Below are 16904 nucleotides of genomic sequence, written 5' to 3'. Positions count from 1 at the left end.
AATACTGCAAACATCAAACTAGTGTTTCACAACTTTAATTGATCACAGTAAAAGTAGAAAAAAAATCATTTACAATGACCGAAGCAAGTGTTAACATATCACTTACCAAGTAGCATACATATATTTACAAGGAATAAAACACACTAAAACTAAAATCTTTTCATAAAGTGGCATACAACCAGCCAAAACAAAATGGCGCCATTTCCCTAAAAACAACAGTGTTTTTCTCAGACATCACAGAATCTCCTCTCAACGTGTCGCGCTGAACGAAGCCTCGTTCCTCCTCTTCAGCCGAACTATTGCAATAAAAAAACACTATGGTGCTAACTAGTGGAACTGTGCAAAAGTTAGACGAGAGGATAACTGGCTGCTGTCGCAATTCCACAGTGGTTCTTTCTGTCTTTAGCCATGTAGATGTAGCCTTTGTCGCCCCACTTTTCACTCCAGCTGCAAAGCGAGAACAAACAAAGGGTCAGGAAATGAGTGCAATAGATTTGATTTAGATTCTTTGACAGAGAATCTGCAGTATAAAAATCAAAAGGACGTGAGCTTGTTGAATTACTTCTGTAACAACGTTCCTCTGAACCGTTACCCCCATAATGAATGTCCTATACATCGAGCACCCTGTTGCATGTTAGGCTGAGAAGTTCATTTCAGGAGTTGTAGGTCAATGCAGTAGTAAAATTAAATCAACCAAAATGTTTGTAAAATGTAAAGTGCTCAAATTCCAATATTTCACACTGACCTGTTCTTCACAATCCAGTATTTCTTGCCGTCCACATCCTGTCCCTCGAAGCCATAACCGACCACCAGCACACCATGGTCCAGCTCCTCGCTGCTGCACTCCTTCTCATAGTAGATTCCTAAAAAACAAACCAACAATAAATAAATAAAATCTCACTCAGTTACATACATGGCATCCTAAAAAAACAGATACTAGCAAAAAAGAAGCTTTAATCGCGTTTCTTTTTCAAAAGTTCCGAACTGACCTGACTGGTAGAACTGGAAGGATTCGTGCCCGGCATCAATGGCAACTGAGACGGGTCCCACGGCGGCCACTGCCTTCATCAGAGCGTGCTCCTTGCCGCTGGGGATGTCGACGAATCCAGTGTCGTTGGCAGAGTTATAGTTGGGGTCGTAGTGACATGGCTGGTCATCCTGAAGGAACACACATAGAAGAAGAGGGTGAGCGCCAACACAAACCTCCTAATCCAAAGTATTCTACTTAGCTTTTTCATCCCATTTAAACACTGCCCAAACGGTTTATTGAGGAGCTTCAATGATTGATTAGTGGATTTAACAATTACTTGATCAATGGGATTAATTTGGAACTATTCTGAATATCCATCAATCGTGTCAAGCAAAACATTTGATTACAGAAAAGTGAGTGTTTTTGGACTCTGTTGGACAAAAGACACTTGAAGCTGAACCTTGTGCTCTAGGTTTTCTGGTGTTTTTCCAAAAAAAAAAAAAACAATTGAGAAAATAATAAATCAATAATAATGGGAAAAAAACATTAATTGCAGCCATTGTTTTACAAACCTAAATTCAAGACTATTAAAACTTAAATGTAGGAATTTTAAACACGTTCTAAGATCAGTAAAACAGCCTCTATTAACTATATAAAACCCATTTTCCACGTGTCTACTTGACTTTGTCCCTCCTCCCGTCAGATACGTACTGTTCCCAGGTAAGGATAAGAGTCCTCAGAGTCCAGGCCCTGGTTGTCCTTCACGTACTGGAAGGCCTGGTCCATCAGACCTCCGTTGCAACCCTCATTGCCCTCGGGCCTGGAGCAGTCCACCAGGTTCTGCTCACTCAGCGACACCAGTTTGCCGCTCTTCCTGAAGTGCTGACCCTCCAGAGCTCCGGTGGTGCTGAAGGCCCAGCAAGAGCCACACTGACCCTGAGAGAGACACCGGGGGGTTGAAGGTTGTGTTAAGACTGGATGACAGTGAAAAAAGAAAGAGAGTTAAATTTCATTCATTTATTTTTTTAAGATTTACAGTTTTTCCCCAGGTTCTTCTGATGTCGGCCATTTTGTTTCCATTACTTCTGTCTGTTGTGCTGGTACCATTTTTAAATGCTGCCTCAAAAACATTTTATACATTTATACCTTCTGTACAGACTAATAGTTTTTCTGTTTGTATAAAGTGGCATAAATAAAAGTCACATTGGACGTTGGACACTTTGAACTAATGTATACTGCTCTGCCCTGCCCTGGTTTACAGTCAGTCGCGAGACCGGTTTTAGCTTACAGGGTGTCAATGTACAGCACGCCATGGGGGTGGAGAGACCAGACTGTGCACACAGGGAGGAGTGTGTGTGGACCACGTAGATAACAAAAACAACCTGCAAGCGGCCATCTTATCTTTCTGCTCAAGCAAAACTCTCACTTCAGTGGACAACGTGACCTCGCTGCTTCAAATAAGTGAATTTGTAGCGATGCAACTGTTCAAGTTGTACATTACGTAATAGTGTTTAGAGTTTCTTCGACAGCTGATATTAGCTCATGCTTCTGGCTCTCCTGTCATGCGAACATTAAAAATAAGAGCTTGTGGTAACTTTGTTTACACCAGCAGAGTGCCTGTCACTGGAACAACAACACTGACAGTAACAACACTTCTTCACAATAAAGACTCAAACACTACAACACTGGAGAACAGAGGATTGTTTGTGTGTTTTATGTGCTTTTTGGAATCAATTTTACATGCTAGTTATTTATAAGTGCTCATGCATGTTACCATGAGTCATCAGATCTGTCCTTAAAAAGATGTTTATGAAACATCCTAAAAATGTCTTCAATGTCTTCTCCCTACACTGTGACTGCCAACTCCTGTCTACATTTTATGGTACGCCTCATTACAGGAATTAACCACACCTTGATAATTCGCCAGGTCGGGGAGCCCCGAGGTCACACGAGAGATAATAAACGTTTGTTACCTGGTCCTTAACGGGAGTGACGTAGCCGTTATCCCTCCAGTCCACAGAACGGGGGGCCTCCAGGAAGTTGGGCTCCATGAACAGAGACCCACTGAACTTCCTCGCTGCTTTGAGCTTGTAGCCGTTCATGAGCTGCCTGAACTCCTCGTGAGTCTGTGGAGAGACAAAGCAGAGTGAGTAAATCACACCGCCGATGTGAATTAGACCATTTCACAGATAATCTAATGAGACTTGGAGACAAAAGAAAGGCAGAGAGCAGCTGTCGTTTATGACTGAGGTTATTTATTATTGTTGTTATTTATTTGTTTGTGTTTTCTTACGTCCATGCCCCAAACCAGAATCTATTCAAGTTCTCGATTCATCTATCCTTTGTTTGAAGGTTTGTGACTCTTTTTCCAAACCTTAGTGCACTCTTGTCTACTCTGCCAGCTATCAAATCTATTTTCCTTTGCTTTCTTTGGTTTCCAGGCCTTTTATAAAGAACCCTGATATGTGTTTCCAAGTGAGATATGGATCATTGCGGACTCACCATGTCTCCAAAGTGGTTCATGCCCAGACGGTAGGTGTGTTTGCCCATGGAGTGCTCCAGGTTGTGCAGCTCAATCTTCTTCAGGTTCTTCTCCCACACCATTCTCCTCCAGCCCTCCTCCTTCTACAAAAAACACAAACAAAACCACCAGTCAGACTTAAACATTTTTTTTTTTTTTTTTTTTAATGCAGTATGAACAGCTTACTGGAAGAAAAACAACAACACATCACCTCATGATACTTCTTTGTATGCCAGCTCTTCCACAGGTCCCAGTGGTCGTCCAGCTGTGGGTCCAGGCTGGGGGCTGAGAGGGCTGCACTCAGGCACACGGCTAACACTGCTAGAGGCAGCATTGTTGCTTCCTACTGGAAAACAACAAAAACACACAAGTTAGGACTCGGTTTCCGACGAAGTGGGTTAATCACTGACAGAGCGGCCTCTAGTCCTGACTGGGCAAACAGACTCCGTTACAAAAGACAGTCATTTATTTGGGGAAAACGCTTAGTCATGCAAGTTTACCATCGAAATTCCTTCTCGCATGTTTCGCCATCGAGATATTTGTCATGCAACCAAATCCAATAATGCAGCTCGTCGACTCCCGTGATTCATACAAAAAAAATGGGATCCGCATTAAAGCAGTAAATCCCATTCCCGACAGTACAGCCAGTTCCCGATCACACGGCACAAATAGGCGAAATAACAGCACAGGATCCTGCACACTATAATACATTGATGTCTGATTTGAAAACGGGAGGCCTCGATTGTTTTTGTTTGTGGCTGTTTGCCTGTAAGTTGCTGAGCAGAAAGTCGACAATAACCCGAGCCTGTTTGTGTTTTGTTCGTAGTCACGGGATCTGCTGTGGAGGCGGCGGAGAGCCAAGAAACCGACCTGGACATTGAAACTACAACTAGGAAACCGAAAACAAAACCTTAATGTTAACCGCTACCAGATAGCGGCATTTTTAAATGGACCCACTGCTGGTGGATGTTGTTGCTTAATTTAAGCCGAAGGAAAGAGAGAAAATAGCAATGGCTGCTTTCTGCTAAAGGAGGGGAGACGACGACAAAGGCAGCCGAATGAAACAAGATGGCTAAAGATTGCAAATAACAATTTAAAAAAAAGGGAATTTTTGACTCTCCAAATAAATTTAAAATAAACATTGACTGAGGTATACATTTTTTTAAACGGACGCTGGGACGTTGTTTATTAAAAACAAAACCCGAAGAAAACGCACAGATATATCAATAGTGTTGCTTTGTACACTGAATTTATGCGTCAAGTTTAGATATTTTTCTTTCATAAAGCAGATAAGATGAAACATTTCAGGACTTACTGTATTGTTGGAGACGAAGGAGGAGAAAATAACTCCTGGGTCGAGGTAGACAAAGTTTATAAAGGCCCGTATGGCAGCAGAATAACGCCCCACCGCGCTCTCTGATTGGTCCATTCCTTGTTTATTGCACAGAGGCCCCGCCCCCGATGTGTCACCATGGCAGCACGTGATTCCCTCCCTCTGGAATGGTGTCGGGAAGAGGACATTGTGTTTCTTGAAGGATTGTTGCAGCTAAAACAGGGGAAACAGACATTTTATTAACTCGGGGTTGATTGTTTTAACTTGTTTCATGTTAAGGACCCCGTAAAGATGTCCATAGTAACTTACAATGCTGTTCAGCTGATTAAAAGAGAAGATAGACATTTTTTTAGGGTTAGGGTTCTCAAGCCAGAGACCTCTGTATTAAATTACTGTAATTAACATTTCTTGTTGGACAATCAAAGAGATCTAAAAGTGAAGAATCTTTTGCTCTAGATCGATTGAGTATCTACCAATACAGAGTTCAACCTGATATTTATTGTATTTTTATCTTACATATGTGCATACACGCACTACAGAGCACCTACAATAAAATAAGTGATAGGAAACTTCTCTGAGTTCATGTGGAGTTCTCAACCAACACCAGCACTTTAAAGTTGACAATGCTCAAAATCCATGCATTGCACAGCAACCCATTATCTGTTTGATTCTGCCTCTTAGCTGTGGTATTGAAGCCTATCAGGGAAATTAAAGTAATCCTCTTCAGGTTTACTATAATACTATACTAAGAACGCAAGGGAACACCGACATGAGGGCATATTTGTTTTTGTTTTGTCTGTAGACGAGGAGATAACAGAGAGAGTGAAACCTTCGGCCCAACATTTTCTAAACTGTCCTATCTTGAAATGGAGCATGCCATCAAAAATATGACATCTGCTCCTACAGTGTGAAAAGAGAAGATTGTTTTGCTTTTGGTTGACTAGTGATCTCTATAAAGGATATTAGATGTATGATACTATCAGTCAATGCTTTCATCATCAAGGTTGTGGGAGGTTACGAATGTGCAGCAGGTCTTCCAGGAACTGCTGGCACAAAGTCTGAGTTAATCAGGGTCGATGCTCATGTGATTGATAAGACTGTGAACAGACACAGTTGTTTATGCATTTAGAACAAAACCTTTTCTTTTTGAACTTCCTAACGCTGCTTATTTGTGATGATGATAGTCTGACACCAGCGGTGGACAGTAAACCGAGTACATTTACTCATCTACTCTGCTCAAGTACGGGTTTATGGGTAGGCTACTTGAATATTTATTTTTAAAGTTACTTTATACTCCCATTGCCCCGCATTTCTGGGGGGCATTATTTTTGAATATTTATCTATAGTTTCAGCTACTTGTCAGGTTCAGATTTTATACACAAAACCAACGATTAATAAATAATATATGACAGCAGGAGCTATTTTGCATTATACATTAGAGTACATTTACTGTGATACTTTACAGTGTTCTGTATTTTTACTTACGTAAATCATTTGAGTACTTCCACTACTGTCTGAACCACAAGGGATGAAAATACTACCAGTATTTTTATTCTTGTGGTTCACACAGGCTGAAGTGTAGACCCAGCTCATTTCTTTTTTTACATTTTGTCTCAAAGTTTCAAATTTATAACAATGGTATGACATTTTGGGCACGACTGGGTTTCTAGTCAATAATTAAATGAGAAAATTGATACCACTGTCAGACCAAACATAGTATCAATCTTTTCATCTTACTCTTGTCAAGAAAACAAATAAGTGTACATAATGCCAAACAGCTGCTTTGAATACACTAAATAATAACTATTTAAATACACCCCCACAAATCCAGGCTGCTAAAACCAAGATACTAAATATAAATCATACACATACACAATGCTAACATTAAATGCTTAACAGTGATGTAATGTGACATGATTCATCCACATCTGTCCGATGCATCATGTCTTTATGTTGTCACATGAAGGATGCATGATGTTCCAAATGTTTTTTGGTGCAACTCTGCGTAATGTTAACATGGCATCTTAATTTACATTGTGGTAAAAAACACATCCTTTCCTTGCATTTGCAGAAATCAGAAAGCAGACTGCGTCCTCAGCAGCTCATGTGTAATGGGATCATGTTGCTCAAGCAGAGCGACATATGACTGAAAACTTCCTGTATGAGCAAGTCTGGTCAGTCACCTCATGCGTCTTTTAAAGTCACCTAAAAAGAAGATAACTGCAGTTGGATTTGTCTGATGAATGAATATTGTCAGAAGGAGTGGAAGTATTCACAAAAAGTAGCAAAATATAAAAATGCCAAAGCTTTATCAGCAAAATGAAAATTAGGTTTGACATGAATCGGATGGTATGCAAATGACAGAACATGCTTATTGTTTCTGTTTTAAAATATTCACTTTCTTGGCACGAGTTTGATGAGAAGATCAACACCACCCTTATGAGCTACTGCCAGCAGCGGTTAGCTTAGCTTAACACAAAGACTGGAAACAGGGGGAAACAGGTAGCCTAGCCCTGAAAGCAACAACATCCAACTTATAGCACATCTAAAACTCAATGTTTTATATTTACTTAGTTTAATTTGTACAAAAAACAAGTTTTACGTGTAGTTTACATGACAGGTTAGCTGTTTCCCACTGTTTCCAGTCATTAAGCTAAGCTAAGCATTGCTAAGCTAACTGGCTACGAGCACTTCTAAAGCTCACCAATTAACACATTATATCTCATCAGCGCTGTTGACACATGACCCCCATACAACACGTTTATAGGTGCTGTTATGGACGTATTTTGTTTACTTTGGACTGTGCCAGGCTGTTTCCCCTTGTTTACAGTCTTTGTGCTAAGCTAAGCTAACCTGCCGCTGGGTAGCTTTACATTTGCCGTACAGATACAGCAGTGGTGTTAATGTCAAACTATTCCTTTAAATGTCTTTATTTATAGCCTGTGTGAAATTAAGATACAGTCCATCGTAAGGCCTCTGGTAACACGTTTGTGCATTTAAAGGATTTCCTGCTGTCTGTAATTTGATGAATATTCGGTGTATCTTCATTGGAGTACTGTGTGAACATTACATTCCTCAGATTAGCACGCTGCTCAGTCAACACAACAAAAAGGTTATCAGCGGCTGGTCTTCCCATCCAGACACAAAGGTTAACAGACCCAAACTGATGAACACGTCCCCAAACTGGGGTCACTATCACCACGTTGTTTTTTAAATAACAGCCTCAATTGTTTGTTAACATTATTGATCCAGGAGGTATTGGATTATATGATACAACAACACTAAAGGTAGCCCCGCTAGCAGTCCTGTCAGGCTGTAATACTCATTACAAAACAGAAAGATTCTACAGCACTAGAGGGGTAAAAATGTAACGTAATGCAGTTTAACACTGTGTTCTTAAAAGATGACGAAGATCATGTGGTTAGATTAAAAGTGCAGGAATAGCTAGGCCCTATTAAGGACATTGTGGTGAGATTAAGTTCTCAACTGTTGTTTTCAAGATCAACAATAATGTTTGTCATATTTCAAAAGCCGATGAAGATCATGTGATGTGATTGAAAGCTCCAGAACAGCTCCCTTGCTGTATTTTCTCGACAATCCTATATTCAGTTTATCAGGCTTTGTTATCAGCTGGACTAGTAACAGGTAGTAAAACCATGATTAGAGCTTAGACTTTAAACATATGAAAATATGTCAGTGTAAATATTAACAGTAAGGAAATGTATGTAAGGTAATTACTGGTAAAAGTCTCTTCTTGTGTTGTCAACAAAGTTCCTCACAGGTGCACAGAGAAGAATGAACCTCAACCTGTTCGTCTATACACTGACAATTATTTGCGTCCCCTCGTGTTGTGACAGAAGTTTGATGAATGTATTCATGGTATGTACTGTACATGTACTTGGATGTTTTTGTTGTAGACCTGGAAGAAGCAATGAATAAGAGAACATGTTAGAGCTTTTAGTTACATGCTGTTGTTAATGATCGATTATTTATTGATCCTTTATGCTGGTGTTTGTGTAATGTAGTCTGCTCTATTGACTATGCTGTATATCTTCATTTTTTACTGTATCTGTGGACTGCTATTTATGTTTGTAGGCAGAACTGATTCCAACAGATGTTTGAGCTTGTGCTCACACTGAAACTGTTATTTTAAGGCACAGCTTGAAAATGAATGCATTGTCTTGATGATTAAAAGTTCAAGCTGTGTTTTCTGAGACAAACTTCCAAGGATTTAGCAACAAACTTGTTTTCAGAAGTTAGTTGAGGCTACTGTCTTTAGATTTTGATATATTCATTTAGGTATTTATGAACTTATTTCAGTTGAAAATGCATCCAAACAACAAATGTTAAATGTGGAATCAACTACAGGTCACTTTGATGGTGAAGACACCAGACATACAGTGTATTTGATTCGAATTAACCCAATTCACCAAGTTCATGTTTAGCAAAATAAGAACCACGTGATTTAAACATCATGAGTTGCGCTCCATTAATCTCTCTCTGTACAAATATCTTTGAATGACAGTCAACACGTGAGCAGTTGGGAACAAGTTAAGACAAATGCAGAGTGCTTCAGGCAGCAGTAGGTCATGTGAGTGTGTGGGTGGTTGGTCCCTGCAGCTCTGCAGCTCCACAATGAGCCCAGAGACGTGTGAATAACAACCTGGAATCTGGTAGAGGACAAACACCCAAAAGACATTATTCTGTCCCTGATTTATCAGAGATTGAATTGGTGAGGCCGTCCTTTAAACTAACACTGGTGTATAACGTTTTAATCTTATCTTGGTTAAGTTAATAAGTCAGAAGGATTAGTAGCTTTCTGCTATACATCACACAGTCTGAAGATTTAGTGCCATGCAGGTATCACACCAAAAAAAGATCTGCATCTTTTGGTGCTTTTAAAAATCCTGCTTTGTGTCTTTTCTCTCTCTTTGACTTGATTTCAGGTAAGATTCTCAGGATTACTCAGACCCTGCTTCATGTTTACTTGATAATTGAACCCAAACATATGAACGCAGTTTACTGGATCTGAAAAAGTACAAAACAACAAAAAGAAAAATCACAGAGAAATATTATTTCTTAAATAATTAACAAATCTATGTTGGTAGATAAGATACATTCACCCGTTTCCGACAATCCTGATTCAAGATAATGACACTGATTTGTATAAAATAAACTAAAAAATACAAACTGCATTGGAGCGTTGATCTCACCTCAATGTCACAATTTGCTTGTTTACAGAAAAAAATAAAATACACACAGTTGACTTGTTACTACAGCACCTCAGCACAACAATCAACACCAAACACTGGAAGTTTGTGTCATGTAATAATGTTTTTTATTCAATTATACACTGTAGTTTTTTTAAGCATTAACAAATAGCTGTAACACCACAGTCAACAATGATATCCATTCACTGCAGTGATGTTTTAAGTGCTCATGTTTCAAAAAAATGAAGACCACATTTCCCAAAATCTCATTAGTACAGCAAAAAGCAAGAGTTTGTCATGTCCCTCACCCTCCTATCATGTTTGTCTGCCTTTGATAAGGAGAATTAAGTGTGGGAATTGATTTTTCTCCTGACCTTTGTTACCGACGCCTGCTCTGTAAAAAGCTAGTTGTTCATAATAGAAGAACATCACCCTCTTCCTGTTGTTGGGCCGTAAAGCAAGAATTCCCAACATTAACCAGTTGCTTGTATCCATGTATCGTGACCAGTGACCAATAGCTTTTATATGTATTAGCAGTAATTTGTAAGAAAAAAGCTAATATTGGAAGAAAGCCTGAAAAGATTTACAATTTTATGTAGCAGAAATGTTTTGTTTTTGTCCTTTTCGTCATCTGGAGAACCCTTTACTGCCGTAAAGCCAACAGAGTTTTGTGTGTAACCTTAACTTAGTGCAAGTCTTTCAATCCTCTTTATATGGCTGTTATTGTTTACTAATGTCTAAAATCAATAAAGTAACGATTATGTGCTATCTCAGGAATCTTTTTAAAACATCTAATAGTGTGTCTTCAATGAGGACAGATACAATGGTATTAGGTAAAGAATTTATTATAAAATGTGTTACACTATAAAGTGTCAGAAGTACTAAGAACATGGCATTCCAAGACATGCTAAAATAATGTAACATAAATAGCAACAAAAAAGACTGTGCAATGTGGCGATTAGACCAGAGTCTAAGAGGGGAAAAATTCACTCAACAGTAATATTGAGTACATCTTTCCTCACCGAACAAAAACAAACAGAAAATATTTTTGAGAACACCTTTAAATCCACTTGTTTCGGTCAGACTCGCAGTCGGAACGTCCGGAAAAAAAGACACCAAACAGTGACAAATTTGATAATAATATAAGTGATTCCCAACTTTTACAGAAATCTGCCTCTTTTTCTGAAACAAGAGAAACATAATATTCACTTCCCTTTCTGAAACATCACTTGTGAACCTGTGTACTGTACAAGGCGATAATATAGGAATGAACGAGTGTGTTTTGGGCACACGACATTGGCAATGATTATACACAACTTCAACAAAAGCTTCAATAAAACAAGGAAAATAAAATGATGTATCTGACCAGTTTGGGACATTTCATTTCATCATGTTTTATCACCATATCTTTGTTTTTTTGTTTTTTTACCTATAACCATATTCTTAGGAAATATGTGTAGTACATTCATTCTGCCTTGTTGGAATCAACATATTTGGGCAAAAAAAGCTTAAATTGAGCAGAACAGAAAAGTGAGCATGAAGTTGAGGAAATGGGCCTCGAGTATTTACACCACAGCTAGAAGTCTGCTGTGTCGATTGGCAAGTTCAGGCTGAGACGAAAAAAGTGAGAGAAGTATAGAATGTGAAATAGTCTTCAAAGTTGTATCTCTGTGAACAGATGGTAACACTGGGGAAGTAAAGCAGACAGGAAATACTGCACTCTGGCACAGAGCTCATCGTTTTCTATCAAACTGCATCCTGAAAAGGGCCCTTTACATCCACAAAGTCCAACCTTTTAGGAATGAAAGACTCTTTCCCAACATCAACACATGCACTGATAAAAAGAGCATTCATTCAGGTTCACACACATTATAAAGTACCAGCTTACACAAAGTGAAAATGCTTTTCTAGGAACATTTCTGTCATCAGCAGCCTTTGGCCTTTTATTCAGCTAACAATACTAACTTCACGCCATCTTTTTCCCTGCTTTTGCTGACCGAGCCGGGCTGCAGCTTCGTGATATAAAAAGACAAACTGAAAGAAGATGTGAAGCCACTCATGGCCGACCAACACTGACAGAAGCTCAAATTTAGCTCGACAGAAGCGGCGTCGATGCCACGGTGTAAAAATCTGACACTGTGGACGGTAACTTGATTTTTTGACGTCTTATTTTTTCACTGATCCCCCTGTTGAGGAAACATTAAAAAAGGTGCAGCGTCAGATGGCTCTGGATAAAACTAACCTTTTAGTTTAGTAGAAAATGTTAAAAATGTTCTTTATGTTGTTTTTTTTAATCATTTTTGGTGGCACTTTCTATTCAAAGTAATTAGCATGAGTGCACAGTTTGGGGGTCTCCGTTGGACCCTGAAGCTCAGCAGTATGAGCTCCATCCTGTCTCCCATGATGATTTTATCTCTGTGACCCTCTACAGCAAATACGTTCTGCTGAAAGAATCCACATCCTTCAATAAGACACTGTACTTTGTGGAAAAAACTTTGTTCAAATGGCTAAAGGTCCTTTTGTGTGAATCAAAATTGAGTAAATTTACTATAAATATTATCACTTAAAAGTCTGACTTTATTTTAGAGGTCCCATAGTTGGCTAAAATTTCCAAGAAAGAATCTGATATGTAACTGTAAAGTCTTTGAGAAGTTCCTGGAAAGGGAAGTCTTGTGATTTAGTAATAATTATAAAACTGAGACTTTTAGTTTAACTGGTGGTATCAAATGGTAAATTACATTGATTTCTTGTATACTAACTGCTAAACATACTATATAACGACTATAAAATGTAACATATATGTAACATGTACTTGGGCTTCAAATTGGTATACTTACAATTAAAGCTGCATTATTAGATTGTTTTGGGGGCAGCAGAACAAGCTGAAAACAATATTATCACATTATAAAGGTTGATATAATGAACTTGTTCACAAACAGCAGACACAAAGCAACATTAGCATTTATCGGGAGACGTGTTTCTTAATGTAAGTCTGTTTTGCTCCACCATTTTCACCAACAAACATGATCATTCTCGGTCCAGCTGTTTGGTGCCCGGCTGCTAGTATACCATGTGTTTATCCACTAACAACAGCTGCCCCCTGATGGTGGCAGAGGGGTCGATTAGAAAAGAGTTCAATCAATGATCCAAAATGTCTGCAGAGCCGGGTAATAATTCTCAGTGGGTTCTGCTGCAGCTGCTAATGCTGTGACATTGTCTCTACTGTCACTAGAAAATTACCGGACCCGTAAAATAAAGTGTCACTGTAAATGAATCAAAGATCATGAGATTTCTGTTGTTGGATTAATGAAGAAATAATGTGTATAAGCCCACAAATACACCAATTAAACATGAATGACGTTTCCGTTTGACTCCCACAGAGCAACACATCGACTCCACTCTGACTCGAATACGAAAGAAGATTGAACATGTTTTATCTCTAGCACTGACTCTCAGACACTTAACAGAACACAGCAGAAATCTGATCACTGATTTCAGCTTTGTGTTAGTAAAATGTAACTTTCAAAACTTTGTAACATGAGCCAAGCTTTCATTTTTTTTTTCCGTGTTCTTTCTTCATTAACTTTTTCTTTGTCTAAAATGTAACTTGCTCAATAGATTGAAATTTATTTTACTATTAGTATCAACAAGGCACAGTTCTTCAAATGTTTGGAAAGAACTACTGTTTTTATAATAAGACTATTTGTGCTCTTTAGGGAGGTAGAAGGCCACAAAGGCACTCTGAAAAATGCTGTTAATTTATTAAACACTAAGCTGAATGGCCAAACGTCACATCAGTAAAACAGAAGCAAGGAGGGAAGATAATGTCATATGAAACTGTGATGGATGGAGTGAGTGAAGATGGCAGCCTCTAACATGTATACTGATACAATTAAGTCCTCAGTTTTTCACTTGAGGATGGATATGTAAAAGGTCCAAACATGAGGCCGCCATCTTTTTAACCACGTCCAATCTTTTCATGTTGTCAAGTTGTTTAAAAATGTATCTTTTCTGTCTTTTAGCTGTAAGATGAGTGAGACTTGCAGTAGAGTAGAAGCAGCACAACAAGATTAAGAACAGAATAAAGGATTCCTCTTTGGAGCTCAGGACAATCACCTCTTTCACAACATTCATAGTGGAAGGAAAGGTCAGCTGTACAGGTGTGGAGAGCACAAACACAACATCTGGTTCATTCGCCAACTTAATGGAGAGATCAAGGAACGAGCAGCTGGACTCTCTGGTAACGATTGCACTTCATGTTCATTCACACACAAGTCTGTGACTGTCCTGTTTCGGGGGAAATGTCACATCAGACTATCTGACGTTTGGTGAGGACAGAAAGCCGGCCCTGTTCAGTTCAGCGGGATATTACGGAGCTGATGGAGTTGTACGATGTGCCGCCGTTACAGGTGGGGGGGTAGCCGTTGGCTGCCCCTGCTAATGCCTCCATGTTGACCCTGAAAACAGGAGAAGCTTTGAGCAGGAAGTCGGCGGCATCTCGCCGGCCGAGCTCCCTCAGTTTGGCCATCAGCACACCCACTGTGCTGTCTGCTCGCCCGCTCCACTCCTGCAGGAGCGCCGCTGTCGGGCTGGGCTGCAGCGTGTTCTGCTGGGAGTCCGGATCCGAGTCCAACTCAGGGGTGCCATTTGGAGTCCCGTTGCTGTGTCTGGCCACCAACTCTGTGAGTCCGAGGTTCATGGCCAGCAGGCACCAGTCTTTCCCCAGAGCGTCAGGAGGGTCCAGCATGCGGCAGAGCTTCCTGCGTGCCAACAGGGGGACGTCTGATATGTGGATGTCCGTTCCCAGAGTCCCGTGCTGGTACACTTCAGCGCAGCCAAAAGACAGAATACTGCTGAAGCTCTCTCGGTAGCCGCCCATGGTATTAGTGAGCGAGGTTTCCCGCTGGACTTGGGCCCTGAAGAAATCTTTGGGTTGGTAGATCATGATGGGGGCGTGGTGTTCCCGGAGCTGCTGAGGACTCAGGTAATATTTGGCTGTGAGCAGTCCGGGAAGTGTGGAGGCCAGCAGGTTCTCCGTTATACTACAGACGGTGTCCAACAGGGTGTAACACTTGGCCCGCTCTGATTCGTGCCCGCGCACCTGAATTTCCACCCCCTGGCCGTGGTTGACCAGCAGGATCATGGCCTCCACGCCTGCCTGGCTCACCTTGGCTCCGTTGGTCCACAGGTGGATATCTCCATCGAAATCCTCCCCACCCTCCTCCTCGGGCTTCTGCTGGTGACTCCAGCGACACAGATTCACCTGCAGTTTGTGAAAGAGGCCGCAGGGGAAGGGGGTAAGGTGCTCTGCAGGGACAAGTCGTACCCCACCGTAGATCAGAGACTCCTCCTCCTCCTCTTCGGTCCAGGAGCGGTGGAGGCCGTTTGTCTTGATGAGAGCGGGGACATCCACCATGGAGGGGTTGGTGGCGTCACGGGCGCAGACGTCCATGGCATCCAGGATCTGCAGCAACTCGTCCACGTCACTTTCCGGAGCCAGAGCCTGCACCTCCTCCAGCCTGTAGCGCCCCCTGTAATGGTGGATGGCCTTGGGTGTCTCCACAGAGAGCAGCTTCCCGAGGACATTGCTGCAGAGCCAACGAGGCTCCAGCAGAACAACATCCTGCACCGTCTCGCTCTGCATGATGTTGATCTGTGGGAGGAGGAAGGAAATGAATGAGGAGGAAAGATGGTGAGAGAGGAAGAGGACAGGAAACAAGGAGTGAGTTGACAGCAAAATATAAGTCAGAAAAGGTTTGGAGAAACAGAGGGAAATAGGTATGGATTAAACATATTCAGGAAAATGTGAAGAAAATTAAATGTCGTGAAACATATCGACAAAGATGCATAAGAAAATAAGATCCCCAAAAAAGGATGCAAAGTTGCTGCAATCATAGTAAGATATGACACCTAGTGTGCTTAATTTAAAACAGCAAATTCATAAAAAAGCACTTTTCAAAACTCAGTATGGTTCCTCATCTGAGTTCCTGAGCTGAATCATTATAGTAAATAAACAGAGAATCAACATGTTCCTGCTGCAGAGTCATTCTGAGTAATTGCTTACTGATGACAACAAAGTTTTGGTTTTATTCATTCATGAACAAAAAGCGCACCCTGGTGGTACTCTGGTGAACTGACAATCAGCTGCTGAAGACGAACTTTGATGAGTAAATCAGGCGAGAGAACAAAACCTTTAAATTAATCTCACAGCAACCATAAAAACAAAAAAAGGAATCAGAAAACTGATATAGGTTTCTTTCTTCGTCTTGCTATTATAATAGATATATATTTTTTGTTATTGTTATATGTGGGATTATATACGCAGGTTGTGTGATTTCTAAAGCTTTTCAAAAAACAACATAATTATAATTCTATTATCCTGTAGCTACACACAGTCTGCTTTGAAGCAGATGAACAAACACCCACCTCCCCCATGCTGTGGAGCTGCAGGGCTAGTGTGCGGAGATGGTCCTGGCTGACCAGAGGGTTGATGTGCTCCTGGACGTCGCTGACAAACTGCTGCCACGATGTCAGTTGGTTGGGTCCACTCAGCTTCCTCCAGGCCGGCAGAGTGGTCAGCAAACGCTCAGACAGCAGCGTCATGGGACTGCAACTCTGCAACGATGGAGAAGTAAGAGCAGTACATAAGTGGATTTACTGTATGTTATCATTTCTTAAGATTGACTGACAAAAACAGATTCTGATGCTTTAATTCAGTATCCTAGTTGTTAATTCACATGACAAATTCAGTGTTGTCCCCATAAAGATACTCGACTGAAACATATACCTTTATATGTTTTTTGATAAATTTATATATTAATTGTATTGTGTGCACATGGTTTAAAATAAAAACACAAATCAGGGTGGGAA

At 40.5% G+C, this 16904-nt stretch overlaps 2 protein-coding genes and 2 long non-coding RNA genes across 4 annotated transcripts in view; 2 read left to right on the top strand and 2 right to left on the bottom strand.

Annotated features, from left to right (window-relative positions):
• Positions 1-19: 19 nt before the first annotated feature.
• On the bottom strand, positions 20-4926 carry ctsla (cathepsin La). The gene is made up of 8 exons (XM_051423024.1): positions 4807-4926; positions 3703-3837; positions 3473-3595; positions 2944-3096; positions 1682-1906; positions 990-1158; positions 746-863; positions 20-447 (listed from the first exon to the last, which is right to left on the bottom strand). The coding sequence occupies exons 2-8, from the start codon at positions 3823-3825 to the stop codon at positions 348-350; spliced, it is 1011 nt and encodes a 336-aa protein (XP_051278984.1). The 5' UTR covers positions 3826-3837; positions 4807-4926; the 3' UTR covers positions 20-347.
• A 1016-nt stretch (positions 4927-5942) lies between these two features.
• Positions 5943-10019, top strand: LOC127376295 (uncharacterized). Its single transcript, XR_007887498.1, has 2 exons — positions 5943-6078; positions 6896-10019. It is a non-coding gene; the product is annotated as an uncharacterized LOC127376295 (long non-coding RNA).
• An 844-nt stretch (positions 10020-10863) lies between these two features.
• The window catches only part of dapk1 (death-associated protein kinase 1), a 73320-nt gene continuing 67279 nt past the window's right edge, over positions 10864-16904 (bottom strand). Inside the window, exons 25-26 of the mRNA XM_051423013.1 lie at positions 16461-16649; positions 10864-15687 (exon numbers count right to left, since the gene is read on the bottom strand). Coding sequence (XP_051278973.1) covers positions 14392-15687; positions 16461-16649 — 1485 coding nt within the window. The 3' untranslated portion in view covers positions 10864-14391. The remainder of the gene's footprint in view (positions 15688-16460; positions 16650-16904) is intronic.
• LOC127376296 (uncharacterized) lies at positions 15629-16539 on the top strand. Its single transcript, XR_007887499.1, has 2 exons — positions 15629-15756; positions 16420-16539. It is a non-coding gene; the product is annotated as an uncharacterized LOC127376296 (long non-coding RNA).

Source organism: Dicentrarchus labrax, unplaced genomic scaffold (assembly GCF_905237075.1).
Source record: "Dicentrarchus labrax unplaced genomic scaffold, dlabrax2021, whole genome shotgun sequence".
Classification (NCBI taxonomy): Eukaryota; Metazoa; Chordata; class Actinopteri; family Moronidae; genus Dicentrarchus; species Dicentrarchus labrax.
Note: the sequence above shows the minus strand (reverse complement) of the source record. Positions and strands in the feature narration are given on the sequence as shown.

What these genes read in the sequence shown, in the direction of transcription:
- ctsla (XM_051423024.1), bottom strand. Translation starts at nt 3,825, where the DNA reads ATGCTGCCTCTAGCAGTGTTAGCCGTGTGCCTGAGTGCAGCCCTCTCA. An exon ending in TGAACCACTTTGGAGACATG is followed by an intron (nt 3,097 to 3,472) that starts GTGAGTCCGCAA and finishes GTCTCTCCACAG; the next exon opens with ACTCACGAGGAGTTCAGGCA. An exon ending in CTTATCCTTACCTGGGAACA is followed by an intron (nt 1,159 to 1,681) that starts GTACGTATCTGA and finishes GTGTTCCTTCAG; the next exon opens with GATGACCAGCCATGTCACTA.